Source organism: Vespa mandarinia, unplaced genomic scaffold (genome assembly GCF_050613455.1).
Source record: "Vespa mandarinia isolate Hongniang unplaced genomic scaffold, ASM5061345v1 scaffold_49, whole genome shotgun sequence".
Lineage (NCBI taxonomy): Eukaryota > Metazoa > Arthropoda > Insecta > Hymenoptera > Vespidae > Vespa > Vespa mandarinia.
The window spans coordinates 56,537-78,100 of NW_028197183.1; the positions used below are offsets into that span (position 1 = coordinate 56,537).

General features: G+C 38.1%; 1 protein-coding gene across 1 annotated transcript; it reads left to right on the plus strand.

The window, feature by feature from the left end:
* Positions 1-204: 204 nt before the first annotated feature.
* Positions 205-618, plus strand: LOC118451017 (uncharacterized). The gene has a single exon (XM_085664360.1). The coding sequence runs from the start codon at positions 205-207 to the stop codon at positions 616-618; it is 414 nt and encodes a 137-aa protein (XP_085520486.1).
* Positions 619-21,564: the final 20,946 nt, after the last annotated feature.

Below are 21,564 nucleotides of genomic sequence, written 5' to 3' on the forward strand. Positions count from 1 at the left end.
AGGGCCAATGTCTCTTATCGCTGTTGATGAGTATTTTCGTTTGGAACGACACTCATATAGGCATTCATTTATTCGACACGTTATGCGCCAAGTCTGTTTTGTTTTCATTATGGATTCGTGGCCGGTGTTCCTATTACGAATAAGCAATCTATTGCAGCCCTTGGCCTCGTGCAGTGTAAATTTTCTTTAGCCCTGAGCGTCGAAATGTCAGTCCGAGAGTATGAAAGTGACAGTAGTAGTGAAATAAGGTTTCCTAAAAAACGGCGTAGAGTGGATATATTTTTATCATCTGAGGAAGGTGAGGAGATTGTTGGAGAATGGCGTGACCCGAAGGGCAATCTGCTTAAGATTGTGCCATTTACACATCCTTCTAGGTTTATAAGTGAAAACTTGCATATAGGATCAGATATTCCCGTAGAAACAAGCTATCTATTATTTGTACCGGTTGAATTGTTCGAGAAGATGGCCGAACAAAGAAACTTATATGCAGCAAAGGAATTAGAAGGTGGACACGTGCATCACTTGACAGTGTGGGCAGAAATAAATAGGTCTGAAGTAAAGAGATTTTTTGGACTAATTCTATGGATGGGATTAGTAAAACTACCAGCTATACACTAATATTGGTCCAATGATCCTGCCTATATGTAAACGTTCCCGAAAAAAATGATGTCGAGGAACAGATTTGAACAGTTAGTAAGAATGCTACATTTTGTAGACAACCAAAACAGTAATGGTTCCAATCGTTTATTCAAAATACATCCAATTATAGACACTTTAGAAACCAATTATCAAAAATATTACAATCCATCCGAGGACATAGTATCGATGTATCCTTGGTTCTCTTTCGTGACCGCATTATATTCAGGCATTATTTGAAGCAAAAGCGCTACAAATATGGAATCAAAATATATTAATTGTGCTGTGGATCGGGATATACGTATGCTCTTCGTGTATACGCAGGGAAAAATTTAGAAAGAGAGGACACTACGCCCACTAACATCGTAATGTCTCTTTGCAGAGATCTATTCCATAACGGACACACGTTGTACGCTGATAACTGGTACACAAGCCTAGAATTAGCGGAAAAATTGATCCAAAAAACACACATATAGTGGGAACATTGCGTTCAAATAGACGGGGAAATTCACAGCAAATTATAAAATTAAAACAAGGTGAAATCATTGCGAAAGCAAATAATCAAGGAATTACCATGTTGAAGTGGAGAGATAAGAAGGATATCCCAGTTCTATCGACAAGGCACTCGTCAGAAATGGTTAATGTTCAATGCCGATCAGGAAACAATTTCAAGCCAAAAATTATAGTAGATTACAATAGAGGAAAGACAGCTGTCGATTTATCCGACCAAATGAACTCCTACAACAATCCGTTACGCAAGTCCACAAAATGGTAAAGAAAACTAGCCTTCAAACTATTATTGAAAACTACGGTTGTAAATTGTTACAATCTATACAAAGATATTACGAAGCAGAAAATCAGCATTACAGAATTCCTGAAGAAATTAGCAGTATATCTTACAAATTGTGAAAAAGAAGAAATTCCATCGGACAATATTGCTAGAAGGTCTAAGAAACAACACCAACTCCAAAGAAAATCTGGGAACATTTCCAAAGTACGAAGATATTGTAAATCATGTTACGATAAAAATGTAACCAAAGATAGTAGAGAAATGGCAAGGCAAAAACTAAGCGAGTTGTCACATTTTGTAATACCTGTAAAGGAGAACCGTTGTTATGTTTATCGTGCTTCAATGAAATCCACTAATCCTGTAATGTGTCAAATTAAATTAAATTCTGAACAAATCTTCTGCAATTCCATTAAACAGTGTAAATTTTATATAGTTCTATATCATGTTATACGTTGTCTCCCAGCGGTAGTAGACGCGGCATAAATGTAATTTCAGTGTCAGCCACCACTGGCTGACGCGGCCTAAACGGAAAGTCCAGCGTCAGCCACCGATGGCTGACGTTGCGCTCAACGTGTTAAGTATTATCATTATTATCATGGATATTATGATTATTATTATGATTATTATGATTATTATTTTGCTTATTATGGCTTTCGTGAATATCAAAATGATTATTATTATTATTATTATTATTATTATTATTATTATTATTATTATTATTATTATTATTATTATTATTATTATTATTATTATTATTATTATTATTATTATTATTATTATTATTATTATTATTATTATTATTGATATTATGATTATTATTATTAGTATTGTAGTTAATATGATTATAAGTATGAATATCATGACAATTATTATGATAATTATATATTATTACGATAATTTTGATTATTATGATTTTTAAAATGATAATAATTATTAGAATGATTATTATGATTATTATGATTATTATGAATATTATTATGGTTATAATTATTATTGATATTGTTATTGATATCGTTATTATTACTGTTATTATTACGGTTATTATTACCGCTATTATAATCGTCGTTTTTATTGTTATTAATATCATTATTGTTATTGCTATTAGTACAATTATTATTATCATTTATTATCTTTATCGGTATTAATATTCTTATTTTCATCGTTCTCATTATCGATATTAATATCATTATTATCATCGATATTATTACCGTAATTATTATCGTAGATATTATTGTTATTATTTCCATAATTATTACCGTTATTATTATCGTTCTTATACACGTGATTATTACCATTAATAATATTCTTATTATTATCATAATTAATAATCTTCATTAGTATCGTTATTAATATGATTATTTTTATCCTAATTATAATGCTTATTATTATTATTATTATCGTTATTATTATCCTTAATATTATCGTTATTATTATCATTATCATTATCATTATTATTATCGTTATTATTATCATTATTGTTATCGTTATTATTATCGTTATTATTCCCGTTATTATTATTGTAATCTTTATTTTTATGGACATTATTTCCGTTATTGATATCGTTATTAATATCGTTATTCATATCGTTATTATTACCGTTATTACTACCACCACTAATATTGTAATTATTACAGTTATTATTACCGATATTATTATCGTTATTATTATTATTATTATTACCTTTATTATTATTGTTATTATATCCAAAAAATTTATGGTAATATTGACGTTACTAGTACAGTTAATATTACCGATATTATTGTTTTTATTAACCTTATTATTAACGTTATTATTATGATTATAATTAACCTTCATTACTATCTTTATTATTATTGTTATTATTATTGTTATTGTTACCGTTATTATTCTCGTTATTGATACCGTTTTTATCACCGTTCTTATTTCCGATATAATTATCGTTATTATGACTGTTATTATTTCCGTAAATATTATCGTTATTATTACCATAAATATTGCCATTATTATTACTGTTATTATTTTCGTCATTTTTATTATTATTAGTATCATTATTATTATCGCAATTAATATCATTATTTTCTTCTTTATTATTATTATTATCGTTATTGTTAGTATCAATATCATCGTTATTATTACAGGTACTATTATCATCATTATCGTTAATATTACCGTTCTTATTATCGTAATTATTTTCCATATTATTGTCGTTATTATTATCGTTATTAATATCTTTATTATTATCGTCATTAATATTATAATCGTCACCATCATAGTTATTATTATCGTCTTTATAATCGTTCTTATTATTGTTATTAATATTATTATCGTTATTATAATCGTTATTATTATAATAATTATTATCGTTATTATAATCGTTATTATAATAATAATTATTATCTTTATTATTACAGCTATTAAAAACATTAGCTTTACCGTCATTACTACGTTTATTATTATTGTTAATATAACTGTTATTATTGTCATTCTAGATACCCTTATTATCATCATTATTATTATCAATATTATTAATCTGCATTACAATCTTTATTATTATGTTTATTATTATCCTTATTAATATCCTTATTATTATCGCTATTATCAAACTTCTTTATTATCGTTAATAGTTCCTTTATTGTTATCGTTATTATTATCGTTATCATTTTTCAATTTTTTACCATTATTACTATCCTCATTAATGTCGTTATTATTCTAATTATTGATATCGTTATTATTATTGTTATTATTATCATTATCAGTATTGCTATTATTAGTATTATTATTATTATCTTATTTTTTATCGCTATTATTATCGTAATTACTATCGTTATTATTACAATCATTAAGACTGTTATTATTACTGTTTCTATTACCCTTATTATTACCGTTATTATTCTGATTATTATTATCGATATTTTTGTCGATATTATTATCGTTATTATTATCGTTATTGTTATCGTTGTTATAATAACTATTATTATCTTCTTTATTTCCCCATTGTTACAGTTATTAATACCGATATTATTATATCTATTATTATCGTTTTTATTAACTTTATTGATATCGTTTTTATTATCGTTATTTTATCGTTAATACTTTCTTCCTTAATATCCTTATTGTTATCGTCATTAATAACTTTCATTACTACCATAAATACTTTCTATATTATGATCGTTCTTATTATCGTTATTATTATCTTTATTATTTTCGTTATAATTATCATTAATTTTATCATTATTATTACCGATATTATTCTCATAACTATTATTCTTATTATTATCATTCTTATTATTACCATTATTATTACCATCAATAGTACCATTAATACTATCTTTATTATAGTTCTTATTATCCTTATTATTATCGAAATTATTATCGTTATTATTATCGTTATTATTATCTTTATTACTACCCTTATTATTATCGTAATTATTAACCTTTATTACTATCGTTAATACTTCGTTTATTATTATCGATATTATTATCGTTATTACTATCCTTATTATTAAGAAGTCAAGAAAGCCACTTGGAGAAGTGGCAAAGGTCTGCCAGGGTCGTTGAGAGCATGCTGCTATCCGGCTTGATGTCACCTATCTAGCCTGCGAAGGAGACACCACGAGATGGAGGGAGAAAGAAACTCGTGCAAGCGAAAATCCTCCTTGCCAATATGAGGGCGGCAGTGATTAGACAGCCGTGTGTAAATAATGCGACTAAGCAAAGGCTCCCAAATCTGGAGGATATCATTGACAGCCTCGAGCTCATATATATATCTCGAACAAAGGTGAATAAGGGAACGATGATCCTCCTCCGAGTCTTTTAAAGCCCATGAGCAAACTCTGTAACAGGTGCTGGCGCAGTTAAGAGAGTAGCAACAATCCCGCCGCAGTTCCCTGAAGAAAGCTTCAAAAAACCGATGCAATAGGCGTCGACGACTGAAGCCACCAAGTGGACGGAGGTCGTTAAGAATAAGAAAAAACAAGAAATATCAGTGAACAATGCTACGAAATCCCACGGAAGGAGAAAGGGAAGCCGAGCAAATCGGAAGACATGCCGAGAAAGAGAACGAAGCCGGACGCGATCTTCCTGAAACCTGAGCTAGGTAAAACTTACTCAGACGTAGTCGGAGCCATCCTCCAGCGCATGAAGATCAGCGTTGCAGGGGTAGACGTTAGATCGGTCTGGTAGACCAGAACGGGAGGGTTCTCCTCGAACTCAAGAACACTATTGCTGAGAACAGAGCCTCAGTCGCAGAAACCCTGAGGAGCGAAGTAGGAGACACGAGCAGCATCACAAAACTGGTCCCCAGAGCTACGCTGGAGATACGGGAATGCGATTGCTGCACATCGATGGTAGAAGTCGAGGAGGCCCATAAGTGGACACTGCCAGACTACGTAAGAAACTCGAAGTTAGAATGACGAACGCCAACGCGAGACAGCAACGCTTGGCCCTTGTCAAAATAAAAGAGGAAGCAGCTGAGAAGCTTTTGAAGGTCGACCGAGTGCTAGTCTGCTGTGAAGGCTCCAATGTCAGGCGAGGAGGAGAAGTAAGACGACGCTACCGCTGCCTCGACTGTGGCCACCATAGTGCCTCGTGCTGGTCCCCGATCGCAGTTAGCTTTGCTATTTCCGCGGCGGCACGGGGCACAATATCAAGGACTGTAAGCTCAGCGAACCCACTTGCTTCTTGTGCTCCAAAAGCATTGCTGAACCCAAGAAGCACTTGTCCGGATCAAGGGCGTGCAAAGCCCTCCAATAGGCCCTTGCAGTAGCCATCAAAAAGAGGGATGAGAATACTGCAAGGTAACCTCTATTAGAGCAGAAAGGCGCACCACCTCATAACCCAGCTCTGCTCTGTTAAAAAAACTGATATTGTTCTAATCAGCGAACAGTACCAAGACAAGGCAGGAGCAAGATTGTATGCCGACGAATTAGGCACTGCGACCAACTGGATTTCAGATCCCCGACAGATACATGTGTTGGATCAAGGCTCCGGACGCGATTACGTTTGTGTGAGACATAACTCGATGGCATATGTCTGCGTATATGACACCCCGAACGACCGGATACACGACTTCCAGATCAAATTGAACGAAACGGAAGACGCGCTGCGGGAAATGCAAGGGTATCTAATTGTTGCAGAAGACCTCAATGCCAATGCTCTCGAATGGGTGGAGACCATGACTGAGTCCAGACGAAGACGAATCATGGAGGAGATGTCAAGATAGGAGCTAGTAGTGCTCAAGAAAGGATCTACGTCTACCTTCCAATGGCCTGGCTACAGAGAGATGGTCCCGGATTTCTATCTGGCCAACGAACACCTTATGACAAGAGTTGCAGGCTGGCGGGTGATCGAAGGTTACCCCGACAGCGATCATCAGTACATCCTATTCCATTTACTCGATAGGAGACCAGCCGAGACAAGGGCAGAGCGATCACCCCCGGTGGAACATAGCAAAAATGGTTCGAGAGAGATAGTCATCAGTCGTAGAAGACGGTCGGAGGTGCTATCAAATTAAACCCGCGTGTCTATCGCCAACTGTACAAGGCAGGAGGATGACTGCAGCAACTATGCTGCTCATCTAAAAGGCTTGCACGATAGCGGTGTCAAAGAAGAGGACGAAACGGCAGAGGCGTCCTGCATGCTGGTGGACGAATGAGATCTCAGATCTTCGCAGCAAGTACATAAGGCTTCGCACGTTTACAGAACGAAAGAACAGACGCAATTTAGACGCTGCTTCCTTGGATGCAAAGTATCAAGCGGCCAGAGATACTGAAGTGGACCATCAAGGCCAGCCAAAGACGGTGCTGGAAGGAGCTGAGCATAGATATCGACCAGAATCTGTGGGCATTAGGGTTCCTGATCGTCATTCGCGAGCTGGGGATTCACCCGTAAGGAAACACTCAGGACGCGAGGACTTTGGAAAGCATCATTCATACCCTATTCCCTCTCACAACCGAAGAGGGAGATTGGCACAGCTGCACCTCGCAGCCCCGAAGCGCCGCAATTTACGGTGGAGGTGCTACTCAGAACCGCATCTTCTTTGCAGAACATGAAAGCTCCAGGACCAGATGGCCTTCCAGAGGAAGCGGTGAAAGCCGTCGCGCAGAGTCATCGCAAGCTCTTGCTAAACATGTACAACATGGGCCCTAGGGACGGCATCTTCCCTGCTCCGTGGATGAAAGCGAAACTTGTACTCATAAGCAAGGGCAAGGGTCCAGCAGATGCCGCTTCGTCATACAGGCTTATATGTATGCTTGATACGGCGGGCAAGCTCCTGAAGAATATGCATAGGCCACAGCTGCATGCGACCGAGAGGGTAATGTCCATTCTCGCTGCACGCCAGTATGGTTTGCGATCCGGCCATTCTAGCATCCATGCAGTCCAGGAGGTAGTCACGGCCGCAAAAATGAAGGAGCGCGGGAATCACCTATCACGCTCTTTGTGTCTGCTAGCCACCTTAGACGTGATAAATGCCTATAACTCCAGGTCAGGTCGGACTTGGCAATGGTAACACTCAAACGTAATTTCAGTGTCACAGAGTACCTACTCCGAAAGCTCGGGGACTAACTGAAGGAGCAATTCCTAGAATACAATTCAGGCGAATATCCGAGAAGCTGGAGTTGACATTCGGAGGCAGCTCAGAGCTCCATACTAGGACCGGATATCTGGAACATTTTCTACGACGGTATTCAACGTATGGCAGTCCCTGAAGGTGTTTTTTGGTTGGGTACTCAGGTGAAATTGCAGTTGTCATAACTGCAAGGGACACGGAAGGGGCACAGCTGCTGCTCAACCAGGTCATGGGCAGCGTCATCTCCTGGATGGAAGACCACTGGGTATCTCTAGCAGCCCAGAGGACAGAGATCGTGCTACTTACGGTAAAACGCATCAACACCTTGCGCAGCTTCATTGTAGGAGACCCGGCGGTCCAGACTAAGTCGTCTGTCAAATACCTTGGTGTAATCCTCGATAACATGCTTAATTTTGGAGAGCACACAATTGGGGCAGCCGACAAGACGGCAAAAGTAGTAACCTCGCTTGGCACACTCATGGCTAACGTCAATCGGCCCTGACCGTGTAGGAGGTGACTACTGATACGTGCCACCGAAGCAGTGATGCTGTACGGCGCGGAAGTCTGTACAAAGGAGGGGCGCTCTCCGAATCGCGTGCTCTTATCGCACGATCTCTGAGCCCGCGGTGCTAGTGGTCGCGGTGGTAATCTCGATCGATCTATTAGCCCAGGAGAGACAAGTCGTCCAACAGCATAGGTTCGTTTTGGGAAAGAAGGATCCATCAAGGCTCGCCAGGTCTACCAGCATTGAGACCTGGCAAAGAACGATGGGAACAGAACCCTAGGGGCAGATGGACGGCCCAACTCATCAATCGACTAGACAGCTGGCTAAACAGAGAGGTGGGGGAGGTCGACTCCCACCTTACGCAATTTTTGACAGGGCATGGTCTGTTCTACTTTTACCTTATAAAAATGAGGAAGGTTCCAGACGGCAACTGCCCCTGTTGCGACTCGACCGTCGTCGACGTCCACCACACAATCTTCAAATGTGTCCGGTGGAGCGTCGAACGATTCGCCTTGGAGCAAGACCTCGGAGGCATCTCGCCAGACAACGTTGTCGAAAAAATGCTCCGAAGTCAGGGGTAGTGGGACAAGGTGGCCCGGTATGTCAGGGACATCTTGCGCAGAAAAAAGAACTAGATGGGCGGCCCATAGACCTGCCCCCAAAGTTGCTCCCGGCTCCTGCCCCGTAGATTCGAAGGCGGGGGCCCGTAAAGGTATCTGCTGCAGTGGCGCCATCTCGAAGTAATGCCACATGGCGGTGCCGGGATGGTTTCACTATGGCACTAGGATGGATATGAGTTTAGTCGGTAGTGCCTATTCCAAAAGTGAGTCCGATACTCCAGGGACCTTAATGGGGGAACCGAATAATGAAGGGTTCCTCTGGCGATCGGTGTTCCCGGTTAGTGCGTATAGATTGTCATTTTCAAACCATAAAAAATATCGTTATAATCTCTATTATCGTTATTATCGTTATTAACATTATTATTATTATTATTATTATTATTATTATAATCGTTATTGACGTTATTATGGTTATTATCGCTATTATAGATATTATCGTTAATATTGTTATTATTGTTATTATAGTTATTTTCGTTATAACCGTTAATATCGTTATTATCGTTATTTTCGTTATTATCATTAATACTATAATTATAATTATTATTATTTATAGAGTTATTATCGTTATTATCGTTGATATTACTAATATTATTATTATTATTATTATTATTATTATTATTATTATTATTATTATTATTATTATTATTTTTATTAGTGTTTTTACCATTATAATCGTTAATACCGTTTCTATATTTACAATCGTTACTATCGTTATTAATATTATTATTGATATCATTATTATTATTATTGTTGTTATTATTATCATTATTATTATCGTTATATACGTTATTATCGTTATTATCGTTATTATCCATAAGTTTATTAGAATCTTTATTATTGTTATTATTATTAACATTGTTACCTTTATTATCGTTATTATCGTCAATATCGTAATTATCGTATAATCGTTATTATCTTTATCATTGTTATTATTCTCATTATTAACATTATTTCTAGAATTATTTTCTTTATTATTGTCATTATTATCGTTTCAACGTTATTATTATTATTACAGTTATTATTATCGTTATTAAATTAATTATCAATATTATCATTATTATCATTATTATCATTATAATCGATGTTATCGCCATTATTGCTCTTACTATTGTTTTTATTAGTATTATCGTCATAATTATCATTATTATCGTTTTTATCGCTATTCTTAATATTTTCGTTATTAGTTTTTTAATAATTATTATTATTATTATCGATATAATCGATATTATCGGCTTTACCGTTATCACCTTTATTATTATTATTATCGATATTATCGTTATAATTATTTTTATCGTTATTATCTTTATTATTTTTATTATTATAGTTATCCTCATAATAATTATAATTATTATTTTTATCGTTATTATCATTATTATCGTTATCATCGTTATTTTCGTTATTATCGTTAAAATCCTTATTATAGATACTATCGTTATTATCGTAACCATTATTATCAATATCATTATTAATATTATTATTATTATAATTTTTACGGTTGTTATTAATATAATTGTTATTATTGTCGGAATTAACATTCTTACCGTCATAATCGTATTTATAGTTATTATCATTATTAACGTTATTATCGTTATTGTAAATATTATTTATATTACTGTTTTTATCCTTGTTATCGTTTTTATTGTTACTATCGTTATATTTATTTTTATGGTTAATTTTAGTATTATCGTTATTATATTATTACTATGATCATTAATATATTTATTATCGTTATTGTCGTTATTATCGTTATTATCGTTATAATCGTTATTGTCGTCATTATCGTTATTATCGTTACAATCGTTATTATTGTCATTCCCGTTATTATTGTATTAATGATTATAACCATTCTTATCGTCATTATTATCATATCTTATAATTTTTTCGTTATTATTATTATTACCTTCATTATCGATATTATCGCCATTATCGATATTATTGTTATTGTTATTATTATCAGTATTATTGATATTATTATTATTATTATTATATTCGTTCTTACTTTTATTATTATTAATGTTATTATTATTTTCGTTATTATCATTATATTCGTTATTTTCATTATTGTCATTGTTTTTATTATTATTGTTATAATTATCAATATTATCATTACCGTTATTATCGTTACTATCGTTATTATAGTTATTATTGTTACAATCTTTATTGTAGTTATTATCGTTATTATTGTTATTTTTATTATTATTATGATTATTATTATTATTATTATTATTATTATTATTATTATTATTATTATTATTATTATTATCATCGTTATTCTTATCGTTATATAAATACTTCCAAATCCAAGACTTCTCAGCCGCATAAGTGCAAGAGGCATTCTTAACATTTCCCCCCAGTTAGTTGGAATATTTCCAAAAGCAATAGTCACATTGATCTGAAATGTACTTGCTTATCATTCCCTCGCCGAGTCGGAATATTAACGCGTCCAATAGCCTCATTGGATCGCAATTCATGCGCATAATTTTTGCTCGAATAGTATTAATATTTCTATATTCAAGAATCACATTGGTTCGAGAAGAACTCGTATAACTTTCTTCTGTCTATTTGGAATAGTTACAAGTATGGCAGTCGCACTGGTTCGTGAGGCAGTCGCGTAATTTTTTCTCGACTAGTCGGAATATTTGGGAGTTTGACATTTGCAATGTTTCCAGAGGAAATAACATATGTTTCCCTTTTCTAGTCGGCATATTTCCCAGTTCGATATCCGCATTGGTTCACAAGTCAGTCGCTTAACTTATTCTCGACTAGAGGAATTATTTCCATTTCCGACATTCGCATCTGTTCTGGAGGCCCTCTCATAACTTTCCCTCGTATAGCCACAATATTTCTGGGAACGACTGTCGCATTGGTTAAAGAGGCATTCGTATAAATTTTTCACTACTTGTCGGAATATTTCTAGGTCCGACAGTCGCTTTGGTTTTTAATTTTTCTCCCATAACTTTCCACGACTAGACGGAATATTGATATGTCAGAATTTCGCATTGGTTCGAGAGGCACTCTCATAATAAAACCTCAACTAGAAGGAATACTTTCATGTTCGTAACTGACATTGTTCGAGAGTCATTCGCATAACATTCCCTCGGCCAGACGAAATATTTGCAATGGCCGATAGTCGTATTGGTTTACAAGTCACTCACATAACTTATCATCGGATAGAAAAAATGTTTTCAATTCCGACAGTCGCATAGGTTTTTGAGACACTCGCATGACTTTCCCACGAGTAGTCGGAATATTCATAGTTTGACATTTGTAGTGTGTCGGCAGGCACTCTATTTCCTTTCCCTTGATTAGTCAGAATATTTGCAAAGGCCGGTAAACGAATTGATTCACAAGTCATTTGCATGACGTTTTTTTACTTTGACAAGACAGAACATTACATGTTAGACAGTCGCATTGGGTTACAAATCACTCAGATAACTTTTCCACATCTAGATAGAATATTTTCAAGTCCGATAGTGGCATCGGTTGGAGAAATACTCGCATAATTTTCACTCTACTAGTAGGAGTATTTCCAGGTCCCAATGTCGCATTGGTTTGAAAGGCACTTGCGCAACTTTCCCTCGTCTAGGCGGTATATTTGCAAATCCGACAATCGCATTGATTCAAGCGACACTCGCATAACTTTCCCTTAACTATTCAGAATATTTCTAATTTTGGCAGTCGAATTGGTTCTAGAGGCACTTTTATAACTTTCCCTCTTCTATTCGGAATATTTCTAGGTCCGATAGTCGCTGTGGTTAGCACGCAGTGGTTAGAGGTGCTCGCATAACTTTCCTTGACTATTCGAAAGATTTGCAATGATCGCTAGGTGCATTTTTTCACAAGTAACTCGCATAACTATCCGTCTTCTTTTCGGGATTTTTCCAATTCCGACCGTTGCATTTTGGAGCCCCTAACATAACTCTCTCGACTAGTCAGAATACTTCCAAGTCCGACATCCACGTTGTTTCTCATGACACTTGCATAACATTCCCTCGACTAGTCGGAAATATTACAAGTCCGACATTTGCTTTGTTTCGAGTGGCACTCGCATAAGTTTCACTCGACCAATCGAAATATTTCCCTTTCCAAAAGGCGTATTTGTTCGAGGGGCACTCGCGTATCTTTCTCGGACTAGTCGGAAAATTTCCAAGCCTGACATTGAATTACTAGTCACTCCTGTAAATATCCCTAGTCTATTTTCTGTATTTCCAGGTCCGACCGCCGCATTGGTTCTAGAATAACTCAAATAACTTTTCCCGATTAGTCGGAAAATTTCCATGTACGACTGATGCATTGGTACACAAGGCACTCGCATAACTCTCTTTCGACTAGTCAAGATATTTCTGTTGTCCGACCGTCGCATTTGTTATAGAGTCATTCGCATAACTTTCATTCGACTATAAAGAAAATCTATAAGTGGGACTTCCGCATTATTTCTACATACACTCTCATGAATTTGCCACGACCACTAGAAATATTCCCAATTCCGACAGTCGGTTTGATTCAGAAGTTTCTCGCATAACTTTCCCTGACTTGTCGGAATGTATCCAATCCGGCAATCTAATTTCAGACAGACGTAATGTTTCTTGAGGCACCTGCAAAATTTTCTCTAGTTTAGTGGAATATTTCTAAGTCTGACAGTGACATTTTTAATGGAAGTATCTGCATAACTTTCAATAGAATTGTAGGAATATTTCCAAGCCCTACCATCGCATTGGTTTACTAGCCTCTCGCAAAACGATCCTCCGAATAGTCGGAATATTTTTTAGTTCGACAGCCGCATTTTTTCGAGAGGTACTCGCAGAACTTTCCCTGACTAATAGGTATATTACCAAGTCCAACAGCCAAATTGGTTCAAGAGCACCCAAACAACTATCCCAATACTAGTCGGATCATTTCCGAGGCCAACAGTCTCATTGGTGTACAAGACTCTAGCATAACTTTTCCTCGCCTGGTAGTATTGTTTTCAAATCCTACAGCTGCATTTGTGTGTGAATCAATTGCATAAATTTCCCTCGCCTAATCAGAATATTTCTAATTCCGACAGGGACATTGGTTCGAAAAACGCTTAGATAAATTTACAACGACTAATCGGGGTAATTCCAAGACCAACCCGTCGCATTGGTTCCAGAATCACTTGCATAACTTTTCCTCGACTATTCGGAATAGTTCCATGTCCGACAGAAGCATTGATTCGAGAGAATCGAACATAACTCTCTCTTGACTATTCGAAATACTTCCAAGTCCGTTAGCAGAAATGGTTCACTACACACACTCATAACTTTCACTTGACCAGTCGGAATATTTCCGAACCCGACTGTCGCATTGGATTACAAGGAACATACATAACATTCCCTCGACTAATCGGAATAGTTCCAATTACGACATTCGCTTTATTTCGAGTGGCACTCGCATAAAATTCCTCAGACTAGTCGAAATATTTCCTAGTCCGTCAGCCACATTGGTTTACAAGAAACTCGAATAACTTTCCCTCAACTAGTAGGAATAGTTCCACGTACGACAATCGCTTTGGTTCTGCAGTCACTTGCTTAAATTTCCTACGATTAGTCGGTATAGTTTCAAGTCGAATAGCCGCATTTGTTCGAGAGGCACTCGCATAACTTTCCCCGACCAATCGGAATGATTCAGCCGAATATGATCGAAAGGAATCCGCATATCTTTCCTTCGACTAGTCGTGATATTTTCGAGTCTGACCGTCGCATTGGCACTAGTGTTCCTTGTAAAACTTTCCCAAGTATATTCGGAATATTTCCAAGTCCGGACGTCACAATAATACTAATATCACTCTCATAGCATTTCCTCGACTACTAGAAATATTTCATAGCCAATAGCAGCATTGAATCGAGAATCATTCGCATAACAATCCTTTGAGTAGTCAGTATGTTTCAAAGTCCGCCAGTCGCATTGGTTCACAAGTCATTCGCAAAACTCTCCCTCGACCAGTCGGTATATTTTTATGTCAGAGATCACATTTGTTCACCAGATACTCGCATAATATTCCCACGAATAGGCGCGAATTTTTTCTTTGCCCAACTGCCGCATTGCTTCAAGAAGCACTCGCATAACTTTCCTTCGACTAGTCGGTGTATTCCCAAGTGTGTCAGCCGCATTGTTTCAAGAGGTATTCGAATAACTTTCCCTCGACATATCGTTATTTTTCCAAGTCCGACCGTTGTATTGGTTCCAGAATATCTCGTATAACATTCCCTCTACTATTCAGAATATTACCATGTCGAATAGACGCATTTTTCGAAAAGCACACGAATAAATTTCAACGACTAGTCGAAATATTTCCAAGCCCGACGTCGCATTGGTATTCTAGTCACTCGCATGACCCTCTCTCGACTAGTCAGGATATTTCCAACTCCGACATTAGCATTGCTTCGAAAGGCCCTCGCACATCATTCCCTCGACAACTGGGATTATTCCAAATTTCGTCATCCGCTTTGGTTCTAAGTCCCTCGAATAACATTTCCTCGTTCAGTTCGAATGACTCCAAGTACAACATTCGCTTTGGGTCGAGTTCGACTCGCATGACTTCCTCAGGACTGGTCAGAATATGTATAAGTGCGTCAGCCGCATTGGTTCATAAGAGACTCGCATAACTCTCCCTCGACTAATCGTATTGATTCCTATCCCGACAGCCGCATTTGTTCGAGAGGCACTCGCGTAAAATTTCTCCGACTAGTCGAGGGAATGTTGTAGTAGAGAATGTTGTAGATAGAATGTTGAGTAACTTGTGAACGAATGCGACAGGCATGCTTGGAAATATTTCGACCTAGTCGAGGAAAAGTATCCAAATGGATCTCGAAAAAATGTGGCTGTCAACCTTAAAAATATTCAGACTAATCGATGAATAGTTATGCGAGTGTCTTGTGAACAAATGTTTCTGTTGAGATTCGAAATATACCGACTAGTCGAGAAAAAATTACTCGGGTGTCTCTCATATGAATGTAACCGTCGGTCATGAAAAATTCCGATATTTCGTTGGAAAGTTATGCGAGCGATTCTTAATTCATCGCGTACTTGGACATATCGCGATTAGTCGATCGAATTCTATGCCTGTTCTTCTGAACCAATGCGATCATCGTGCTAGAAAATATTCCGACTAGTCAAGGGAAAGATATGTGAGTGCCTCTCGAAACAATGCGGTACTTGGAAATATTCCAACTGGTCCTGGTTAAGTTATGCGAATGCCTCTCGTACCAATGCGGCTCTCGGACTTGGAAATACTACGACTAGTCGAGGGAAAGTTATACAATTGACTACAGAACCAAAGCGAATGTCGGAGTTGGAAATATTCCGATTAGTCGAGGGAGTGTTATGCGAGTACGTCTCGAACGAAGAAGAACGCCGGACTTGGAAATATCCCGAAAAGTAGAGGAAGATATATAGCAGTTCCCTTCGAAGCAATGAGGCTGTCGGATTTGGAAATACTACGAATAGTAGAGGGTAATATATGATAGTGCCTAGGTCCAATACGCCTGTCGGACATGGAATACTCTGACATGTCGGCAAAAGTAATAGAAGTGCCTCTTGGGCCAATGCGGCATTTGTACTTGGAAATATTCCACCTAGTCCAGACAGAGTTAACCACGTGAATTGTGATCCTTTGCAACTGTCGGACTTAGAAATGTTCCTACTGGTTTAGGGAAAATCATGATAGGGTCTCTCGAATGCGAAAATCGGTCCTAGAAATATAACGCCTAATCGAGGGAAAGTTATATGGTAGTCCCTCCAACCAATGTGACATTCGCAATTGGAGATATTCCGACATGTCGAGGGAAAGATATGCGAGAACCTCTAGAAAAATTGCAACTGTCGGAATTGGAAACATTCCGAATATTCTAGAAAGTTATGCTAGAGTGTCTCAAACCACTGCGACAGTTACAACATAAAATATTCCGACTATTCGATAGAATGATATGCGAGTGCTTCTCAAACAAATGCAACTGTCAGATCTTGAAATTCTCCGACAAGTCGAGGAAAATTTACGCATTTGCCTCTCGAACCAATGCAACTGTCTGACTTCAAAACATCGCAACTAGTCGAGAATAAGTTATATGAGTGCTTTTCTAACGAGTGCACCTTTCGGACTTGGAAATATTCCGTCTACTCGAGAGAATTTTGTGCGCGGCCCTTTGGAACCAGTGCGTTTTTCGGATACAGAAATATTCCAACTAGTCAAGGGAAAGTTGTGAGAATGATCCCTCGAACCAACGCGTATGTCGGACTCGAAACTTTCCGATTAGTCGAAGGATTTTCTTGCGTGTGCTATCAAATTATTGCAACTAACGGACTCGGAAACATTCCACTTAATCGAGGGAAAGTTATTCGAAAGCCTCTCGAAACTATACTACTTTCGGAATTAGTAATATTCCGACGGGTCGAGGGAAAGTTATGCGAGTGTTACACGAATCAATACTACTGTCGGACTCGTAATTATACATACCAGTCGTGGGAAAAATATAAGAGCGTATCCCAATATAATGCGTCTGTCGGTCCAGAATACATTCCTACATGTCAGTAGGAAGCAGAGTTATGAGAGTTCCTCTCGAATCAATGCGTCTGACGGAGTTATAAATCACCAGACTAGTCAATGTAAGATAATGGGAGTGGCTCTCGAATCAATGATACTGTCGTACTCGGAACTTTCCAACTGGTCGAGTGAAATTTGAGCGAGTGCCACTCCAACCAATGTGACTGTCGGACGTGAATATATTCCGATTAGTCGTGGGAAAGTTATTCAAGTTCCACTCAAAACAATGCGAATGATCGAACCTAGAAATATTCCATGTAGTCTACGGAAAGTTATGCGAGTGTCTTTTGTACAAATGTGACTCTCGGACTTGGTAACATTTCGACTAGTCAAGGGAAATTTATGCGATTGCCTCACGTACCAATGCTACTGTAGTAATTGGAATCATTCCGATTACTCAAGAGAATGATATTCGCGTACCTCTCGAACCAATACAACCGTCGGACTTGCCAATATTTATTTTAGTCGAGAAAAAGTTATGCGAGTGCATCATGAACTAATGCGAGAGCTGTACCTAGAAATATTCCGACTAGTAGTGGTAATGTTATGAGAGCACGCCTAGAACCAATGCGATTGCCGGAATTATCAATACTCCGTCTTGTCGAAGTAAGGTTATGTGAGCGACTTGTGAACTAATGAGACTGTCGGACTTAGAAATATTCTGTGTAGTAGAGGGTTAGTTATGAGAGTGATTCTCGAAATAATTCTACTGATGGTCCTAGAATTATTCCAACTAGACGTGAAAAGATATGCGAGTGACGTGTGTATCAATGCGACTGTCGGATTGGAAATTTTTCTATTTTTCTAATTCTTGTTATTTAAAGTATTTCTACTGAAGTACTTGATCCAACAGTCTTGGTTATGTTTTTTACGCTTTCTGACCAGTAGTACCCATACCAAGTACGTTGATCATATGTACTTCTTTTCTTTTTCAAGTCCCACTTGAAGAATTAGCAACAAATCAGTTATTACACGTTCTTTCTTTCATTCTAAGTCCCTTGGCTAAGTCCCAGTACTTCTACTAAAGAGCTTTGTATTCTTCCCTCTCTATTCTATGCCCACTTATCTAAAGCACTTTGAAAGTATCTATGTTGTATGCTCTTTCCTCTCCAAGTACCCTCCCTTAAAGTATCTTACCAAAGTGCCTCCACTATGATTGATTATATTCCTCCCCTTCCAAGTCCTATCTCTCAAAGTACTTTTAATGAAGAATCTTGATTGTGTGATTTCTCTTTCCTTCCCAAACCTTTCGTGTAATGTATTTCCACCAATGTACATAATCATATTTTCCCTCTCCTTCTTCCAAGTTGTCTAACGTAAAGTACTCTTACAAAAACACATGGTCTATATGACCCTCCTCCACACTTCCAAGCTCTTCTACCTAAAGTACTTTCACTAAATTGCCTTGTCTATATGCTCTTTCCTTAGTTCCTATGTCCTTCTACTCACATTACTTTTGCCAAAGCACTTGATTGCAAAATCATTCATTCTATGTCCTTTTCTAAGTCCCTTTATTCAAAGTACTTCTACTAATGTACTTGATTTTACGCTTTGTTGCACCAAGTCATCTTACCCAAAGTACTTTTCCTAAGAACTTTGTTTGTATGTCCAGTCCTTTCCCAATATGCCGTCTTACTGAAATTCATACTATATGAACCTTGTTCATATATTCTCTATTGTCCTCCTGAATCCCTTTACTTAAAGTACTTTTATCAAAGAACTTTGATCTTATTTCATTCTTTCTTCTCTATGCCCTCATACTTAAAGGAAGGATATGTCCTTCGAGTTCGAATAATAGGCTAGTCGAACAGAACCCAGGGTGCGGATTGATAATCACGCGACCGCGAACTCGATCGTACATCCGCATGCTTTCCGCGCAAAACTCCCTGGAAGCGGAACTTACGCCCCCAGTCCTTACAAATAGCAAAACCCCCGTGACAACAGCGCCAAAGGAAGATACGTAAAAGCCACCTTACCTCCGATAATAGAGCAAGACGCCGAGCAATACCTTGCGGAAATATTCCAGGAACTACCGAAAACAACCCTAAAAGAGGCTACGTTCCTTCGGCAACTCTCGAAGCGGATAACACACCTGAAACCATCGATGCGATAGGCGCGGATCTTCGATTCGTGGGTCACTTTCGCAGAAATGTGTGAATCCACCCGCGGTGTCGTAATGAATTCGGCTAAGGCCACCCTCTAACGTAAATCATGAGATCTCAAGAATTCATTTATTGCAGTTAAATATGGGATGTTTTAAAGCGGTAACGAGTGAAATGCGCGAAATCATTTTCCAGTTCGCTTGTACGTGCAACTTCTACACGAGCAATACGTGCAAATGCAAGGTACAGGATACGAGATTATAGGATTACGCAACGGGACAAGAATTGTTGCCATTCGCGAAGAAAGATCCTGGTCTGCGATAGGGACAACCAAACCATACATCACGTTGCTGTTTATTACGCATCTCGACACTCTGCACTACGTCTGTGCATAAGTGCCAGCTGCAGGCTCCTCCATCGACGTCGTTTCGCACTACTTTCAGTACAGTGACAAAGTAGAGGAGCACATTTGGCACTTGGAATCAATTCTTTGTGCCTTCAGATGGGACAGAAAAATATTATCACTGGACGCCAACGCGCGATCTCCTATCTGGGGTTATCAGGCCACAGACGAAAGAGGCTCGAAGATAGAAGTCCTCATCCGGGCATCCAGGCTAAAAGTTATTAACGACGTAAAGTAGCCACCGACATTCCTGACCACGAGAGATTCCTCATACATCGACGTAACCCTCTCGTCGTACTCCATGAGCCGTTTTATTATTCAATGGAAAGTATGAACATGCTGACGTCCAGTGACCACGATTCAATACACATCGCAATACTTCCCCCGATGGCCGCGTCGGGTCGGGGGGTGCTGCTCGGGACTACGGGAACAGGAGATTCAATACTAGGAGAGCCGACAAGCATATTCGCTTCCTCTCTCTCACCGCGGCAATGCTAGAGCGATGCAGTTTAGGATCTGCTTCAGTAATATAGAAAGAGCGAACATGCTCCCTAGTGTCCTGCAAACCGCATGCTCACAGTCTATGCTCCGGAAAAAGGCTAACCGGAAGTTCAATCCATGGTGGACATCAACGCTAATGAACAAGTAGAATGCGGTAGTTAGGTTGAGATGCGCGTTCCAGTGAGAAAATGAATATCAGGCACGCCTCGGGTATCGTTCTACGCTGCGGGCATAGATCAAAGTAGTCCGACGTGTCATATTAGTTAGTTAGAGGAATTTCGTTACGGAACAGAGTACCGCGGAACCGTTGGGGTACGTCAACAAACAATAGGCGGGCAAGTTACGCGCCAAAAGTGTAATTAATACTCTTAAATGAGACGGAGAGAAGACCACGAACATCCATGGAACGGCTAGAGACCTACGCAATACGCATGTCCCGGACGACAACTTATCCGAAGACATACAAGGATAAAGAGCGGTACGGAATTTCTCAAGGAACGTTCTCGAAACGGCAGACGCTCCACTCTCCACGGAACAAGAAATCGCGTGGTTCATAGGCTCCCTAAAAAACGGCAAAGCCCCGAGGCCGCATCTCATCGTGGTATGTGTGCTTTGAAGAGAATTAGCCGTCCCATCTCAATTAGTAGACTTTTCCTACGGATGCACTCAATGGAGTATCTTTCTGTCTATTTGGAAAGAGGCCTCCTTAATGGTATTACTGAAGTGCGATAACAAATACACGGAAGACACCAAGACCTACCGTTTGAAATGCCTTCTCTCCGTCAGAGGGAATGTTATGGAATCTTTACTGAAGTTGTGCCTCACCGAAACCTCCCGCGCGGGAGGAAAATATCGGACGAACAGTTTGTGTTTATACAGTGACGTTCCATAGAAGCCGAA